We start from the raw sequence: 19,674 nt of genomic DNA, 5'->3' as shown, positions 1-19,674 counted from the left end.
TCTGCCCTACCCCATCACTCAGTTCTTCATTCCCCTGAAACAAGTTCTTCCTTGTGATAATCAGGTCCTGACAAGTCCCCCCGTCCTTTCACCTGTTCTGCTTTTACTTGCCTCAGTTCACCTTGGAGCTTGAAATCATTTCCATGCCTGCCCCTCATTCTTGTATCATTCTTGTCCTGCGAAACTAAAATCCTGCCAATTTCTCTGCTTCTAGAGTATCAAAAATGTCTAAAGAAACATAAATAATTGTATGGACTTGTGTTAGTCTGTGTTGCCAAAATAGGGTAGTCTTTTATGATGATAATTGAATCTCTATTCAATGTCTTCACCAATTATTCTACATTTGCATTCCTCAAGATTCCAACCCAACTTCCACTCCCTGTCAACTGATGATCTTTTTTCCTACTTACTTCAAAGAGTGAAACCCATATGATGTGAATTTCTTGAACAACCTTATATTCAACCAAAATCTCTCTCTTCAATCAAAATCATTCTCCCTTCTTTTAATCTCATTGCTAAAAACAATGCCCTCCCCACAGCCACGGCCACCATCTGAAGGTATTTCCTCACAGCTCCTCTGATAACCTTCTCCATCCTTCACAGTCTCCTTCTATATTTTCAGCCTTTCTCTTTCTTTCTTTTGCACAAAGGCATGTTCAACAAGGTTTTGTCTTGAAATTTTCAGACTCTTAAGGCACCTCTCTGTTTTCATGACTCCAATATTTAACCCTACACTCTGTCAGAAACCCTCTGCAGTATTGAACATTTTTCATTTAGTGTACTACATAGTGTGTTGTATTTCAAATAAAGCATTTTAATTTTATATTGTTTTAATCAATAATAATAACAGCTAGCAACAATTGAACATTTATTATGTAACATTGTGCTGTTTTTCATACATTTCTTATTCTTGATGAAATTCATTTATTTCTTATTTCATGATGAAAGAAAGAAATTCTAACAAAATGCCTTGCACTTAATAGGGCCTCCCTAAGTGACTACTGATCTGAATAGCTAATGAGGTTATAATTATTTAGTTGTGAATTTTGCCTTCATGTCATTACAGTTTTTGTTTTTCCTATTGGCACCGTAAGATTTTGCATCCCTTAAGAACAAGAACTGTATCGTCTATTTCCTTTAATTTTTTTTCTCAAGCCTCAATTCAAATTCTGCAGACAATAAATACTCTAAAAAGATGAATGTAGATATATTAGTGCCTATTAACAAGTGACAAACATTTTATTATTTGTTTATTTGATTGTCAACCATGACAAGAAGAGAAAAAGATCTAATTCTTGATGCTGGTCAGTGATCAAGTTAAAGAAAAATCTTTGACAGCTTACATCATTATTATACACAAATATTATACAAACTACTAAATCCTCTTTACTTTTAAAAAAAGGATGCTAGGTAAAGATGAAGTGATGTAGAAAATTAAGCTATTCCTTTCTGGTCTTCAAAATTTCACCTCAAATGCATTGTCAGAGCAGTGAAAAGAAATGTGTCCTACAACTTGTCTGGGTAGTTTTCCAAGATGTCAAGGGAATTTAATTGGAAAAGGCTCTCAGAATTTACCGGTTAGTCTTTCCATCACACATCCATTAAATAATTGTATTTTTGTTTTCTAGAGAAGTTAATGAGGAACCAGTGTGAAGGGAGGAAACAATTCAGAATGCATTTATTTCTTAATGAATAAAAATCTAAAGCTTCCTTGAAGATCAAGCAAACTGGCAAAATAACCCAAGCAGGGTGAGCATCTAGTATATGTCAGGCATTGTACTAGGTACTTTAAAAATGATATACTGTTTAATCCCTACAATAAGACTTTGTACAGAGGAAATCATTATTTTCACTTTACTGATGTAGAAATGAAGGCTTATTATATACTCAAGTTCAGTAACTAGTAATTGGTAGAGACAAAATTTAAACGTAGTTTAACTCTAGAGTCTGGAGCATCCCCCAACCACACTGGCTTTTAATATGCAAAAGCACTTATATATTATTCTTAAAATATTGGAAGCATGTTTAATGACTTTAGTTAGAGTCAATACAGTTAGTTGTTGGACAACAATATTCTTCTGGTAGGTAAGATTAAAAACTGAGACCTAAATTGGCTCTGCCCGGTTTCTGAGTGTAAGGTGTTTTTCTTTTCCCAGCAAAGGAAACAAAGATGCAGGTGGTTATTAATAGAACTAGAGTACTAGATTGTCTGAGTAAATAAATATAACTTTCACATGTTCAAAGAGGAAGACATCAGGGACCTATTTGGGTCTTGATATGCACGTGGAACTGCACTAATGCTAATGATCACCAAGCACCTACGATAGATCCTTGTTACTACTAGCATGTAGGCTTTATAATGCTCCAAAGTTTTTCCATTTCTCTCGTCTTAGAAAATAGGATTTTTTTTTGCAGACTCTTAAAAATTCTATGTAATAATTTCACTCTGGATTTGAATCTGATTAATATCTGGAAGATACAAGGTTCTTTATAAAAAGGTGTTGTCTTCTGTGTTAAAGCATACAATTAATTGTGTTTCATTTTTAAAACACTAAAACCAATTTGGAAATATTAAATGTAATGTAAAAAGTTATTAATATAAATCAGGGTTTGTAGTGCTTTCTGCTGTTATAAATCATGTAATGCCTTGGTTGCTGTGTTGCTAATATTGTTTGCTGTGTTGCTAATCTAACTTTGTGGTAAAAAAGTAGTGATACTCTATGCTAATGCTCTTTGCCTTTAACAAGTTGATTCCATGGACTGAAATTCGGGCTTCACTCTCTGAAGATACTGGACTTAATTCCCTCTACAAGGGGCTTCCTTTCTTAGAATCCATTTCTTCTCCACCAAATATAAATTTGTTCATTCATTCACTCATTCATCATTTTACCAGTCATAATGCATAATACGTGTTCACTGCTGTACTGGGCACTTGGAGGAAAATGGAGAGTAGTATCTATCTTCCTTCCTTCTTTCTTTCATTTATTTTTTCAATTATCAATGTTATTAAATGCTTATTCTAACTAGTGCAGTTACTATTTGTCAACATAGAAAGATTACAGAACTACTGATTATGCTCTTCTCTGTGCTGTACTTTCATCTCCATGACTAATGTATATTATGATTGAGATTTTGTGCCTCTTTCTTCTCTTAAATATTTTGGGGGCATTTACTAAGGCCAATATATACATTATTTATTTAGTTACTTCAAATAATCCTATGACACTGATGTCATGATAATCTACCCCCCCCCCACCCTCCATTTTACAGCTAGAGAAATCTCTTGTCCTCATGAAGTTAATTAGGTGAAATAGGTGCAGACAATATAAAGAGAAACAATACAACATGCTAAAATTAGTGATGTGCACCTAAGGATTGTGGAATTTCAGAAAAGGAAGAGATGGATGTAGTTTTGGGTGTTCAAGGATGACCACATTAAGGAAACGGGATGTGAGCTGGTCCCAAAGAAGAGAAAGGTGGATAGAATTTGAATCACTGGGGGAAAGGGATGAGGGATTAGGGTCTCAAGGAACAGCATGGGAGGTTGGTATAAATGAGATTCTTTTTTTGATATTATCCAGTTTATTTTTGATTTGGTCTAAGAAGAATGGAACACTGATGGTATGAAGCAGATGGAACTTAATATTTATCTGAAGAACATGGATGTCGTATGATAGGTACTAAGGGACAATTAAGGATTCTAAGAAGAGAATTTGCACAATGAGAAAAGGTTTATAGGGAGAATGTGGATTGAACAAATAGAGGAGGGGATGAAAACTGGAGACCAGCCAAGTGGAACAGTCTTTTTCACTTAGGAGATTGGAATAATGGGAGATGAATATGTCTAGCTGGTTATTTCAGGCCTGGTGTCAAAAATATGTCAACCTGGAAATAAAAAAGGGAAGCCCAAGTGATGTTTGTCTCTCAGTCATTCCCACAATTCTTCAAACACTCTTTGTGACCCAGCCCATCCTAGGATCTGTGGTAACAAAGTGACCAAAACCCCATACCACTCCTGCCCTCGAGTAGCTTATCATCTAGAATGGAGAAACATATCTGCAGGTGACTAAGCATAATATGAGAGAGATTAAAATACATGCTATTAGAAAGATTCTCAAAGGAATGAGTGGTTACTCCTGAGTGGGAGACTGTGAGACAGCTCCTGGTGGAGTCAGCTTTTAAGAATGTGTCTGATATTGTCAGGCTAAGAAAGAATGAGTGGATCTCTAGTTTGAAGGGAAACCATGAGCAAGAGCAAAGGAGTATAGGTGGCAAGCAGTCTTTCAGGGCTAAAGCATATTCTGGAAAGTGGTACTAAAGGCAAGATGGGGTTAGATCACAGAAGATGCCATCTCAACTTAAATGCTGACTCATTCTGAAAGCAGTGGAGAACCATACAAGGCTGAATGTGAAGTGCAGCAGGGGATGAGGTACCTTCTGCTCTAAGCATCAGGAAAGCAACATCATACTAACTTTGTTAGTGTGAAGAATGGATTAAAGAAAATAGGGACTGAAAACAGGGAGCCTACTTAAGGTATTGTAATAGCACAAATGAAAGATGAGGATTTAAACTAGGACAGTGAAAAGAATCATGGGGATAAGTCATAGATGACCTTTGTGATAGTAGAATTGGTACTACTTGATGAGTGACGAGATAAAGTACGTAAGAGTCAAAGATGATGCCATAGTTTTAGCAGGATCAGCTCCCCAGAGTGGTGAAATACCTGTGGCCAAAGATATGTCAGGTGATTTAGGTTTTATTACCAAATCTGCCATGTTAGCTGTTTGTACTATGGTTTCCTCAATTATCAAATTACAGTTAAGGAATTGTTCTTTAGTGTAACTTTCAGTTTTAGAATTCTGTGATTCAAGTCAATGAAATCCTTCCCACTGCTTCTTACAGTTTTAAACTTAACAGAACAAACTAGGAAGGATATACCTTCAGGTTCTAAAAAACTATCCATCTATATAAACTTAGCTAAATATTACTATTTGATAGATTTGTACAATTGAGAAGGAAATTTGGAGGTGTTTTACTTACTTTTAGTTAGGAATTAAATTTGTGTGTTTTTGAATATTCAGAGAGAGAATAGAGACATGACAACTCATTCCAATTAATAACACTTTTTATCAGAAAATTGGCTTAACCTTTTTAAAACGTTTCAATATCCATTGGTTGTGCTTCCATTGGTTATGCTTTTATGAGAAAAGAAAAGTGGTATCTGACATTAAATAATTTTATATTCATTCATTAATAAAAACATATTAATTGAGAGCCTATTAATTTTAAGACACACTGCTAGCCTAAGAAACAATCTATGCTGTCAGAGTTTGCAATCTAACTTGGAAAAGGCAATACATTAATTAAGAAAACACTACAGCATGTATGGCAAGGTTAGCTGATTGGTTCATTAGGAGTTCATAGGAGGATGATGTGATTATAGGTCAGGATGGTTAGAGTAGAAGGTCAGCCAATAGCTGGATCTTGATCAGGAGGATTTGGGTGGAGAGAAAGAGATGGTCCATTAATAAACCGTTTCAACCAGAAAAGATGTCTTACTTCTACATGTATTTAGCCTCCAAAAAAGTGCTAGGGATAAGGAATAGTAAACTTCTGGTGGGACTAGATATGCATTTATTCTCTAAAAAGGCAGAGTTATGAACGTAGGATTTCCAGTAAATTCCTAAATACAAGTCCAATGTATTTGCTCAGCATTCTTTCAGTTGCAGATATTTGAATCTTTTGATTGAAGTGACCATTTTCTTCTTTTTGAAACTTTCTTTCTTTGCCTTTTGGATGTATAATGTTTTGCCTCTCTGAATCTTTTTTCTTTCAATGAATTTGATTTTTCTCCCTACCCACCAGGAACCCTGGCCGCAGCTTTTTACTTATTTCAATATATACCTTCTCAATTGTAAATCTTATACTCCCATGATGTTAAATACTATCTGAATATATTTGCATGACTCTAAAATCTCTATCTTGAGCCCTGACTTTCTTGGTTTCAATTCCTCATTTCCAGTGGCCATTCTCATATTTGTGTGTGCACATAAAACTTTCATGTGCAAATACTTATGTCTAAGAAGATCAGCTCAAGGTCTTCTCAAAGTTGCATCTTTTTGCTGTTTATCTAGAAATATCAAGTATTGCCATGTTCTAAACATGCAGATGTGTAATCTTAAAGCCATTTTGATCCCATCACCCAAAGAATCAATTGGTTGTTAAGAAGTCCTGTTGCTAGTTTCACCATTGTCACCACCCTAGGACAAACTTTTTATCACTGCACTTGTAGATTATAACGACAATGACCTCCAGCTGGTCTCTTAAAGCCTGGTTTATCCCCACAGAAATCATGGTACTACAACCTGACCCAAACCCTTTTGTCTGACGCCCTATATTCTCCATCAGCTGGCTTCAACTTAAACGTCCAGCTTCATTCTATAAATGGCCTCCTAGGAGGCTCTGAACCAGCCAAGTAGTTTTACTCACTCTCCTCTGAATAAATACCACAATTTCCTTCCATGGCTCACATATTCTTTTGCTAGAAAGCCCTTCCTCCTTCCTCTATGACTATTGAAAATGTACTTAGTTCAAATTTCACCTCCATCATGAAACCCTTTCTGAACACTCCACAGATCACAGGATCTCTCCCACTTCTGTTACTTGAAATAATTCAGGTTCCTACCATTTATTGCATATTTACCACATATTTTCACTTATTGTTCATCATCATTTTTTCTTGTCTGTTACTCTCATCTTGCAAGTTAAATAATAACCATGTCTTAGACTTCCTGGCCCATCTTCCATCACAGATGCACCGAAAGTGAATACATAGAAAATACTCAGTGAATACTTACTGATTTATTTATTGACTGAATACATGTGAACTACAAGGAATAGTAAGCATATGGAAAAAAGGGATCTTAAAGCCTGGTGAAGAACATTCAAAACTGATTTTTAAATCATCTGAATAGGAACAATTTTTATTAAACTCACTTTAGATTTTAAGTGTATAGAACAGCTAGTAAATTGTCACTTTGTGGGATAAATTTACTTTTCTGGCACTTTAAATGTTTATTAAGTCAGTAAAATTGCATTTCTTTATGCTTGAAGTTGAAATTTAACATTAATCGTTAAAAGCAGTATGAAGCCATTTTTGATCCCATGAGTTGGATCCCCCTATAAAAAAACATCTAATTGATTGTATCTCCTTATTATTATGTTTTTATAGGAAGTTATTTTATCTTATTTCTGTTTTACATGATGATGGTACCCCTGCAACATCGGATATTAAAACTAGAAATATTCTTATCAAGCACTCGTGTAATCTATTCATTTTCCAGGTGTGGAAACAGAATTCCAAAGAGGGTAATTGATGGGCCAAGGTCATAAGCTCATGACTACCATAGCTGTACCTAAAAATTAGGATTCTTGGTTCCTCATTCTATACCTTTTCTGTAACCCTTCATTGCACAGCTTCATTTTTGTACCTTAAACTGCCATTATCCAAGTGAAAGAAAAATTAAATAGTTCTTCATTATTTCTCTTATTTTACACTCAAGAAAGTAAATTAGTGCCTTGTAAGTTATTAATAAGACTATTCTAAATAGAAGCACAGCATGATCACTTTATTATGATGTGTGTCCACGTAAGGGAGATTATGAATTATCATCTTAATTATGTTTCTAAAACTTTATAAAACTGAAACTTTTTTCATTGATAAGTTGAGTGAAAATAGCTGTGGGATTTTTTTTGGATCTGTTTTGGAGAATAACCTTATACTGGACACTGTGTCAATATTTGTAATGGTAGTGTAAAATGTTGTTTGAAACACTAAAAGAGTAAGTAGCCTAATCCAGGAAAGGAGAGAGAAGCTTAGTGAGTCAATGGCAATTTGCACTGGTGACATGAGAATGTGAGAGAAGATGTTTAGTCTGGGGGAAAGAGTGAGGAATGTCACAACCATCCTGAAACTCCATTCTGTAGCAGGAGCAGAGTGACACAGGACATCACTTACTACTTTCCCACTGTCATTGTTAGCTTCATTAAAAACTAGTGACATTGTTACTTCCTTATAAAACTTCTGCCTGGAAAACATTATTTAGAGGGACTAACGGGTACTGAGAATTAAAAGTGAAGAAAGAACAAAAAGCAACCCAGATGACCAGTTTTTATGTGGCATGTTCATGGAAATTTGGTTTGTCTTTCTGAAAAAACATTTTGCAATTGAAATTACACCATATCATTTGAATTCTCAATGACTAATATCAAGCGGTGGCCAGGAGAGGCATCCTAATTTCAAAATCATTTGTGCAGTCATTTAAAATAAAAATTACTACCAGAAATTTGCCTAACTCATGCTTTGAAAGGATTTATTCATCCAGTGCAGTTTTTTCAACTTTCACGAGCAAATTAGGGGTTTTAAGAACGAAAGACATATTCACTGAATAAAATGCCAAAATACAGAGAATTCTGATTGGAGACAAAACAAGAGGCTTGTAAAGTTTGACTAAATTGTCAAGTCATGGATGTACAAATGGATGGGCCAGTGCTTCCTCCCCTGACTCGCTAAATCCACATGACAGAGGACAAATACGACCTTAGTGTGTGGTGAACATCACTTACCTGTACCATTGTTGACCGCGGTCTGGATCGTGGCTTCCGGCCCCATAGTGTCATAGTCGTCCTTCATTTCTTCTATGAGGGAAAATTACCTTTAGCATCGGAAAATTCTAGAAAGGCTTACTATACTAAGCATGCCAACCATAGGAACAAGTAAGATTCTTTTAAAGGAAACAGAGAAAAGGCTTGTTGTAAACTCCTAAACAATAGCTTTGTTCAGGCAACTGAATGAATCCAATAGTGTTAGCTGCACAAGAAGTGATTTACTTTAAGCATTACTGCAAGCTGTGAACAACAGAGGGACTTATTTGGGGCAAATGAAGGGCTTTTCTTCTGGTGGCAGTTCTAGTGACAAACAGGGGGAAAGGTATTATTTTTTCAATAGGAGTCAAAAGCAACTAAGTATTTACACTTATGAAGAGGCTACTATGCCTCTGGTATCTCAGGATGATTAGTGGCAGGTCAGAATCTCTTATTTTATTTTCATGTTTCCCCCCACCCCTTGGAGGTGGTGTTAATCTATGCAAACATATTTTTTTTAAACTTAATTCTGCATATCAAAACTTGAAATGCCCAGTTTATCAAACAAGGATCCCAGAGGTATTGAAAATACCTGTTTCCCTGTTTTATATATGCTTCTGAAACACCCCTTCCTTATTACTTTCCCTACCACTCCATAAATATCTTTCTTCCTTATCATTTATGCCCCAGCTGATAAGCACAGTCATTTTTTCAGGAAAAGCATGCAGATATAACAGGAGCTCAATGCTCTGATGAAGATGAAAATATGTAATATTGAAGCTGAAGACTCATAAGTGATAAAAAGTTATTTTCTAAAGTTGTGGTATTTTAAAGCAGGGAAGGCTTGAAAAATAGGAGCACTTTTGAGGTTTCCACTTATCAAATTATAGAGTATGTAAGAGGGCAGAGGATAGCTGACAGTTAAAAATCCTTCAAGTAAGGAAATTAAACATGAACTTCTAAAAATCATATTTTTACAATAACAACACTAATGAGAACCAAAGATAATCCAGAATAAATATCTCTTTGTGGTAATTTTTTTCACATAAAACAAAAGAAACTTTATAAATAGGACTCTGAGCATTCCCAAATTTATCCTGGCCATTCTTTGCCTATCACATGCTAGTCATAATTACTTGGTAGAGGAACAGGTTCTAGCAAATGGTACAGCAAAATTAAACTATATGTTTTACAAATAGTGTCCTGCAGCATTTCTGTTTATGTTATCAGAACTGAAAAATCATGGGCCTCTTAAGGTAAAATACACATACATAAATAGATGCTAATTTAATGCCACTGTACAACACAGTCATTTGAATGATTATTTGTTTAAACTGGGCAAACACTTTAAATTAATTCTTGGCCCTGGACTTCTCTTTTATTTAAGGAATATTTTCACAGGAGTGTTTTGCATAAAACACTTAGAAGTTCAGTATAGAGCATTATTGTCTTGTCAATTGTAATAATTGATTGGTTGAAAGGTTGCCTCATCTGATATTTTTATCAGTATCTGGAAGGAATTAAATTAAGGTATTTCTGAGAAGTTCAGTACTAGATATAAATATAGCTTTTGTGTCTTTCTTCCTCGCTCATCTCATGTGATTTCTGGTAGCCAAGAGTCAGAAGAATCATAAGTTTTCCATCTGAGAGATCAAGTCACTGAGGGGAAAACAGTTAACAGCATTTTTTTTTTTTTTGCATAATAGTGGTAATGTTCAAGATTTCTGCTGCACTTCCTTCCTCATTGTCATTTTCTTATGAAAAAGTAAAGAGAAGTTACAGTAGGTGGTTGCTTCTCAACTTATTAAGTGCTGGGTACACAAATGTGCAGTTGGCACGCTGTGTGTCTTGCGCTCTGTAGTAATACTTTAGCTAAAACCTTCTTTTACCAAAGATGGTGCAACTGGGGTGGTGTCACTTTTACCTAGAATTTACTTTGCTTCAATTTCCTGAGCATCAACCTTTTTCTTTTTGAATAGCAAGCTCAATTTATTAAAAATGCAACACAAAGCCTTTTCAGGTAAATATCTGAAATACTATGTATACGCCTATTTAGTTACATTGCACATGAATCCAGATTCATTAGGACATAATAGTATGCAGGTCAGGAGTAGCACCTCTGAAGTAATGGCACTCCTGGCTGTCTCTCGGCCGCATGTCTAACCTTAAAACATTTTCCAAAACATCTCTGACTCAGCAGAGTGTGTCTAAAACCACACAGTATATTTGTTTTTAAAACACTTGTAAAAGTTTGCATTTTCCAGTCACCCTTGGGATGGAGGTTTGTAAAAATAAAGAGCACTTTCTTCCTTAAGATGAAGAATCCTTGAATAAGCAGAAAGAGGCCAAGATGCAGGTGATTTATTTAAGTCTGTGTCAATGATAATGATGTCACGGTTTCCAGCACACTGTGTCCAGCCCATTGTGGGACGAAAGAATGTCAAGGACAATTCTAAACACAAAACTTTGATTGTGCTGGAACCGGAAAGGCACAGTAAGAACTCCACTGCGCTCTTCAGTTCAAAACCTGCATCCTGCAGGCAAACTACAGAAAGCATGGGAGAAAGAGCAAAGGAGAGGGGCCTTATCTCAGAGTAAAGCTATGTGCTGAGGTATGATGGTAGACAGCCAGGCACCAGGGATAAAACACTACTAAATAAAACAGCACCAGAATTAGAATTATTGTCTATGTTGTGTGTTTTGAACAATAAATAAGAAAAATATTTTATCGGAAGAAAAATGTGTTATCTAAGAGTCAGGATAAACAATGAGTAGCTTTTTAAGACCAATTTCTTTTCATTAGACATCAAGGCACCACATCAGAGCACTTTTGGAACAATAAAAGAAAAGAACAATAAATCATTACTAATCATTAGAACTAGACAGGTAATAGCCGGGTAACTTTCTTGGTCCAAATAGCCAAATGAGATTAGGGATTTACATTTTATTTAATTATTGTGAATCCAGAATGCTAGTTTATTTACCATAAAGGTAAGAGCAAAGACCAGCCTGTTCATTTATATCACAGGCACCATTAACTACAGGTGATAACAGGGTCTGAAATGCATTCATATGGGTTATTGTAATACTAAAACATTTAAAATTATGATGCATGGCTAACACAAAAAGCTGCCATGATCACAAACTACTCCAGCTTGACGTTACTGTTTTGGCTGTTTTTCAATTGTTGATCTTAATTTTTTTTAATTAAACTTTTTTTTTTTAGAAGTTTGGAGCCATACATTTGTTATATCGTTATTAATTATTCCTTTAAGGGTGGAAATTCTAGTAATTGGTCCTTACCCTTGATTTCTAGATATTAAAATTTAAAGCATCAGAACATTCATTCTTATAGCCCTGCATATCTAGTTCATTAACAAATATGAATAGCTAACACCAGCTCATTTAAATAGTATGTCTTACATGAGTTCTCGCCACACTCTGTTTCTGTCACACTGCTCCCAAGAATCATTGGCTCTTATTATACATGTAAATGGCTATCATAAAAATAAAAATTTCATTTAAGATTGTTAATGACTTCTGCAGCAGTCAGACTTCCTTTAATGATCATCCTCTGCCCCTAATTAAACGTATTTATCTTTCAAGCATCTTTGGCTGAGTTCTCCCTCATAGTTGAAAATCTAAAACCTTAAGTCTTAATGGATGTAACGATAAATGTTTATGTGTGGGATTGCTGAGATTCGAGAAACCTTCACCGAAAGCAAAATTGGAAACAGAAAGAGTACAAAACTTGGCACAGTATGTTAGGAAGACGAAAAGCAAATACACCACGCTCAGACTACCATCAGTCTTTTTTTCACATTTAATTTTTTTAGTAGTGGAAGTGCTTTGATTGTGTGCCTCCCAGTATACCAATTGTTCTGCCTATGTTCAGCACTTTATAGCCTCTGACATCACAATAGCATATAGGTAAGACTCTTGCACCCATTTATTTCCCTTCCCACCCACTTCACCTATTTATAAAAATGCTATTGTTATTTATACCGTAAGAGAAAAAACAAGGTAGGGTAAATCATGATAGCTGTCCTTGGGGCCAGGAAATAGAGATTAAGGAGACACAAAGGTTTGAATTAGAAGGGTCATTAAAAAAAATTTTACAGGCCACCTTACCAAGATGAGCAGAGGAAGTTGATGGGAGTAAGATGAATTCTCTTTCATTTTGTTAATCATTTCATACCTTAGCAATGTTCCATCCTAAGTGAATTTTAGACCAAGACAGTTCCATTTACGCAGTGGCATCTGAACTTTTAGTTTGGACATCATTTGCCTTATGTTTATGATAGTTGGCCTGGGACCATTTTTACTTTCCCAGAGATTCCCACCAGGCAGCAGGAATCATTACCAAGCACTTAGCTGTTAAACAGCAAGAAAGGTACCTGACTAGGTAAAAGTGTGAACTCACTCATGATTACCAAAGGGGAATGATTAGATGGCTGAATTATAATAGAGGTGTCAGACAGACACAGACACCGAAACAACGTTAAACTGGCAGTTGCTGGGTTTGTATTGCCACATAATGTCCACACAAAACTTTCAAATATATGTTAGTGGTGAGTTCGTATGTTTACTTCCATTTCCTGTCCTCAGAGCATAGGTCTTGATCATGTATTGTTTACACATTGTAAATGTGGTGCAAATACTTCATGTTGTGTGTTTAAAATGTAGTTCACATTCAACTTGCATCAAAACCAACACATAATCCCTTCCTAAGACATCAGTGCTGTAATGTGATAACACCTACTATCACTTCATAATCTCTCACCAGCTTTGGTATCTCTGTTCTGCAAAAGCTGTGGGAAGAAACATGTTAATTATTTGGTTGTGGACATTCCACTAAGTGGTAACGATTAGCTTAAGATGGTGCAGGAAGGGGCCAGTGGTTCCAGACACTTACCTGGACCATCTACAGAGGCTTGCAGAATGTCGTTGGTGTGCCAGGTATGTTCCACTCCACCCTCCCTTATCTCATCTTCCTCTTCCTCTCTTGGCAACAGAGTTTGGTTCACGTGTGGGGAGGACTCATGGTTGGGCACGCTGGCGGGACTCCGCTCCTGGTCCAGAGGGTTAGCAATTCCGTCGTCCTCAGCGATCTGAAGCTTGTCCTCCTCATCGGTTTCAGAGCCCGTGTCCACTACGTTGTCATAGTTCACCACTGAAGAGAAAGCACAGAATACAAACCCTCTAAACACTCTGCTGAAAAACACCAGTCACCCCTAATTGTTTAGTTAAATGGAAAATAATTAATATTTTCATAACTTAATTATTCAACCATGTCAGGAAAATATAATTAATATCTTTCATGCTTTAGCATTTTTATTCTTCTTCAATTATAGCTGGGTACTCTATCTGATCTTAAACATTTTTTTTACTGAAAAGATGGGAAATCTTAAAAAGCAACAGAAGCACATCTCAAAAATATGCCTCCATCACATACACAAGGAGACTTATAGCAATATACACTTTTGATACTCCACAATACTTACAAAATAGGTCTGCAGATGACCATTTTATCAGCTTAGTGACACGGAATGTGTACTATAAAATGTTGTTCTATAAATACAGCATGACTTCACTATATTAGCTGTGGTTTTATTCCTAGAAACAGTCCACACACACACACACACACATACACACACACAATGTCCATCTATTTGCCCAAACACACATACACATACACAAACCTGCTCAATCAGAAACGTTCACTGTTGTTTCGATGTCAACCGTCATGTGCTAAGGCCATTTCTATCCAATCTTTTAAGCAGAAAATGAGAAAAGGCCATATCTTCTGGGCCATTAATACTACTATTGAGATGTCTTCATAGTGCCATAATTACAGAAGATTTCAGAGTGACACAGGCAAGACCAACACAAATGTTAAAATAACTCACAAGAACTGGCGAGTTGCTTTTGCAGCCCTATGTCCCAGCCATGCTCAGTAGCTTTTCTTAAAATAGACAGCCTGTAAATAAGGTCTGTGAACTCAATTGAAGGTGGCTGTTTCTGAATTAGTCAGCCCTCACAGGCTCTCGGCCTACATGCTAGTACATAAATTGTCCACTTTACCACCAGACAAGAAAGATTAGAGTAATAAACACGGGGCATTAGCTCAGCTAGAGAAACACACCAGCCGTTACGCACACACAGGATTGCCAAGAACTGTTAACCCAACTCTCCAGAAACACACACAAAAAAACAAGTTAGAACCATGACATCATGGGAACAAGAGGCAGAGAGAAAGAAAAAAAAAAAACATGGAAAAAAAAAAGCGCAAACAATTTTCAGGTTCATTTTGATTTCTCTGTGCCTAATAAAGCAATCCTCTCCTAAGTTATCAACTGAGCTATCTCAAGTGGCTCTTGCCAGCTATCGGATTATACAAAAGTGGCAGAAAAGGAGGGAAAAAAAAAATGAAAAGGATTGTGTGTCAGGTTTATAATGCTTTTGGAGAATTCTGGAAACATGTCTAGTTACAAATTTTAGTCAGTCATATCTGTTTGCTTTGACAGGTTCCCAGGGAGTAAAAAAGGAACAAAAAGAGAGAGATTTTTTTTGTCATGTGAGGCTGGGGACAAAAAGATTACACCGTGCATATCTGCTCATAATATGATCTTTGTATAATCCGCGGGTCTGCACTTGCCTTCGGAACAACTGCACAACAGGTGCAAATTAAAATGAAAACGGCAGCGGAGCCGGGCAAACAGAATCTGCTGACCTGGTTTGAATACCAATTGACGGGGGAAACAAAACCTTTTCAAGAGGTGTGACCACAAGGGCTTAGGCAAGTTCAGGCTGGGTAATGCCCTCAGATCTACAAAAAGAGAGATATTCTAACATCTCTGCTCTAGCTGTGTGGTCCAGATATACCTTAGTACAATCAATAATGTGCCTCTCTTTTTTTTTTTCTGATGACTGAGATTTAACCATTTCTTAGCAACAAGCAGAAGATTCTTTACAAATTTTCTGAACACTGAGTTTGGTGGGGGGGGTGGGGGGGCGTGAGAGTGGGGGGTTACAACAAAAGCTGCTAAGGCCTGGGAAGCTTTCAACCCACCTCCTAAAAACTGATCTCTGGGCACAGGAGGAAAAAAGAAAGGTCCAGAAGGAGTGAATAAAATTATCTAAGGCTGGACAGGCATTAAAAGGCCTTTATCCTGGAAAAAAACCCATGCCTTTTAAGGTCTTTTTCTGCATGGACCACAATATCCAGTGTGACACATGAGCGTTCCTGCAGCAATACAATTGAAATATTTTCTTGCAGGGAAAAAAAAAAAGAGATAAATGATTTATGAACAGCCCTTGAGGAGTCCCAAATATCAGAACAATCTAAACAAGCAATGAAGTCATGTCTCACCATATAGGGTCAGGAGCATAGCATCCATCACCTTCACAGGCCAACAATACTTCACAACCTTTAGGGTTCTCACACACAAGTAGTAGTAAATACTTTTAAACTAAATAAATAACTGCTGTCAAGTTCACTTACAGAAGCAGTATGCCATCTCTTGCAGAGTTGTGTTAACTAGGATATCCATCCCCATAAGCCATTATGTTGGTATCCCACCCCCTACCCCTTTTTTTAACACAGGTAAAACAATTCATAACAAAGTTAGTTTCTATAGCTGAGCTCAGAGTAGTCCATTTCATTCTGTTCTCTCGGGTGGACTGTCTGACAATGGAAATTAGATCCATCAATATGCACACTGCACTTCCTGCTCTCCAACTCACCCCCCTCCCCTTCTAAATCCCCAGGATTTGCCTTTAAATTTTTCTCTCCAGTCTAGTCAGTGGATTTGCCTAGTGTAAGTACTGGGGAAATTTGCACCACTAAATATTCTGCCATAGAATGGCCAATATGGGATGGTTTTGCCCCCATTTATATTATGAAATAAAATAAGCTCATTTTCCCACTTGTTTCCATTTTCATCCTTTGCCCACCATCATCACCACTGGCATAAGAGATCTTAATAACAGAGCTTTGTCTCTGCAAAGAAGAGATTCAATTTCATATAACAACCAATGTATACTGGTTGTCAGTGAGGGTCATTGGGCAGAATATATTAGTCCAGTGTCTATTTTTCAACTTACGATACATACTTTTTATTCAGCATTCAAAAGCGTGCGAGCTGCCTACATAATGTAGCAAAGTTCTATTCAATCCTTACGTTAGGTCAAATAAACTACCCTGTGCATGAGTCTTAGCAAAATTTTATACATGTATTAGAGCTACATGGCTGGCAGAAAAACAGTCAGTCACTTCAAAACCACAAAGAAGTGGGAGCCCAAAGAATTCCTTTCTGCAATTCAATAAACAAGAGGAAAGATGTACTGTTTGCTGGCTCAAAATAGACACTAATTTTACATCTGTCTCTGAGGCACAGCAAAAAGCCAACTAAAGAGCAGTAATAAATGTCCAAAAACAGCATCAGTATCCAAAACTCTCTCAGTAATCTTCAGAGGAATTAATTACAATTCTGTGTAACAGTTGCATTGGCAAAATGCACCCATAATTACATACAGGTACTGTACTGTATTACAGGGAAATTTGCCATGTGATACCATGTTTACATGATAATTGATGGATGAGATAAAACTATTTGCATATGAAGTGCATATGAATTATTGGCATGGCTCCCCATTTTATGTGGAATCATATTAAAGTTTCATTTTCTCTAAAACTGTATGTGTAATATGAGGTTACCAAAGGGTATGAAGTGGATACTTAAATTTGCTTTATAGCAAATGGGCCTGGAAAGATATATCTGAATATGCATTACTAAAAACCTATATGTAAAAGGTTTCATAATTTATCTATAATAAGCATTATTCTCACTTCACCAGGTTGCATTATATTAAATCTTCTCTATTCTTCCTTCTAAGTAAACAATACTCTAAATTGTACCACCATACCGATTAATTTTACAATCGTATACAAAACAAATTATGGTTTCTCTTTATTGTCTATTGATTTAACTTTTTTCCTCCAGATTTTTGTATTCTGGTGTCAAGTAACAGAATAGGAGAAAAATGTGCCATTTTTTGAAATATCCCTACCTGCCGGAAATTTTCCTCATTTACAAAAATGGCCTATCATAGCATTTAAACATTGCTTATAATTAGCTTGACATTTGAAATACCGGCACTGTTGTTTGGAAGGTGCCCTATACAATGTTTCCTAACTAACCCCTTTTCATACTTATATGCTTCATCTACATTATTCTGTCAATTACAGTAGAAAGAAGACAGAAGTTACTAATGTATTAACATGCAAAAGAACTGATGTTAAGGGGAGATGCTTCATCTTCACCAGAAGCAGAAGTTTTATTGATGGGAATGAAAATGACATATGCAGATTATGGACAGTTAATTGTTAATAAGGTGGTCAATAATGATTTCCTTTAACTCCATTTAAGCTAAGTGTGCCAATAAGTCTTTTAATGCCATCATCAAACATTTTTTAAATACCTGCAATATGGTAAGTCTAGAGAATACATAACTGTGCTACTGTCACCTCAAGAAGCTTACTATCTGTTTTGAGGAAAAGAGCCATAAAATTATAGTGCTAGCGGGATACTTGAAGTCAACCTTTGACATGTCACAGAAGAGGTAATATAGGCACAGTGTGGTCAAAAAGGCCCTGCAGCCAGTTGGTGGCAAAAAAAAAAAGACCAACCATGCTTGAAAGGACTTCAGGCACACAACAGCCACCCCAAAATATACATAATCATACAAATTCCCAGTGAAGAATGCAATCTAAATATAAACTCCACATGATCCAAGTAAAGGAATGGAAATCCCCAGGACTTTTGGGGATTTTCATACCATAAAATGGAGATGGCCTCTTCATTTTGAATTGTTTTTATGATTGTCACTTTCATGGATCCCCTTCGTTTGAGTTACAGAAGGCTACCAATTTGATCAATTTCCAGAATTTATTAATATACCCATGATTCCCATAATACTTAGGAAACAATAGAAATAAAGAGGTAGTTCCCAGAATTATGAGTTTGAAGACCTGTCTTCTTGTCCTAGTCCCAAAATGTAACCAGCTGTGGGGCCTTGGCCTATCACCCAAGGAAACTTGGTACAACTGAGTAAAAGTAATGACGGTGGGTCCCTGTCGATGAGGTTACCACCAGAGCCTAAGCAATGGCATGTGTGACGGCAGCTGCATGAAGGATAAAACAGTGATAACCACGGAAACGGTGATGAAGAGGGCACCACTGCTCCAGAGTCTTCTGTTTGCTGCTGCGACATGTGGGAGCTCTGGGTGACAAGAGGAAGATTTGACTGCAGGCCAGTCACGGTTTTGGTATTGGTCCATCACTTAAAAATTGACTTGCCAAAGTGCCCTCAGTTTGGAGACCGTGATGAGAGAGAGTATACAGACATGCACCCTCATTTAAGAAATATCTTCTCTGATAATATGACTTAAAGTTTAAAAGAAGGCCTTTGGAATTTTATGAGGCATTTGGTTGCTGAAATCTTATATGCTTGGAGATCACTGACACCTGACCTAAAGGATTAATGGCCTAGTTGCTTTCTTAGAATGTCTTTATGTGTGGTAAGTGTTGGGGGACATTCTACGACTCTTCACCCAAACCCTGGCCCTTTATTCCTCTGCCTTCCCCCAAAGTTCGATGTCTGGGTACTGTGTGAACTAAGGACAGGATGTGGCAATTTTTCAAGAATTTGTATCCAGTGATTTGTTTTTCCAGGGAAATTTATCATTGACACTCCTTCTTAATCACAGTTAATGTGTTACCTCTGTACTTGGGTGGCTAAAGATCATAGGATTAAATTCAAGGGTCAATTTCTCATATAGTAATGGGAGTCTCAGGTCAGGTATAACAAGACAAAGCAGATTCCAACAGACATTTTCTTCTGAATTTGTATATGTGTCATCAGAATGCATGAACCTTAATTTCCCAATTTAAAAATGGGAATAACTTCATCTGTCACTTGGGGATACAAGATTAATTAATGCTAGGAAAAAGAGACCATGCCAGTTT

The 19,674-nt window shown here is 36.6% G+C and overlaps 1 protein-coding gene across 5 annotated transcripts in view; it reads right to left on the bottom strand.

Moving 5' to 3' along the window:
* ZEB2 (zinc finger E-box binding homeobox 2) overlaps positions 1-19,674 on the bottom strand; it is a 129,790-nt gene that overhangs the window by 29,065 nt on the left and 81,051 nt on the right. For all 5 annotated transcript variants that reach the window (XM_036912715.2, XM_036912718.2, XM_036912716.2 and 2 more), the window contains exons 3-4: positions 13,560-13,817; positions 8,627-8,698 (exon numbers count right to left, since the gene is read on the bottom strand). In XM_036912715.2, the coding sequence (XP_036768610.2) occupies positions 8,627-8,698; positions 13,560-13,817 (330 nt within the window). The remainder of the gene's footprint in view (positions 1-8,626; positions 8,699-13,559; positions 13,818-19,674) is intronic.

The sequence above is a fragment of the Manis pentadactyla genome, chromosome 8, assembly GCF_030020395.1.
Source record: "Manis pentadactyla isolate mManPen7 chromosome 8, mManPen7.hap1, whole genome shotgun sequence".
Lineage (NCBI taxonomy): Eukaryota > Metazoa > Chordata > Mammalia > Pholidota > Manidae > Manis > Manis pentadactyla.
The sequence above is the reverse complement of the archived record's forward strand: the minus strand, read 5'-3'. Positions and strand labels throughout refer to the sequence as shown.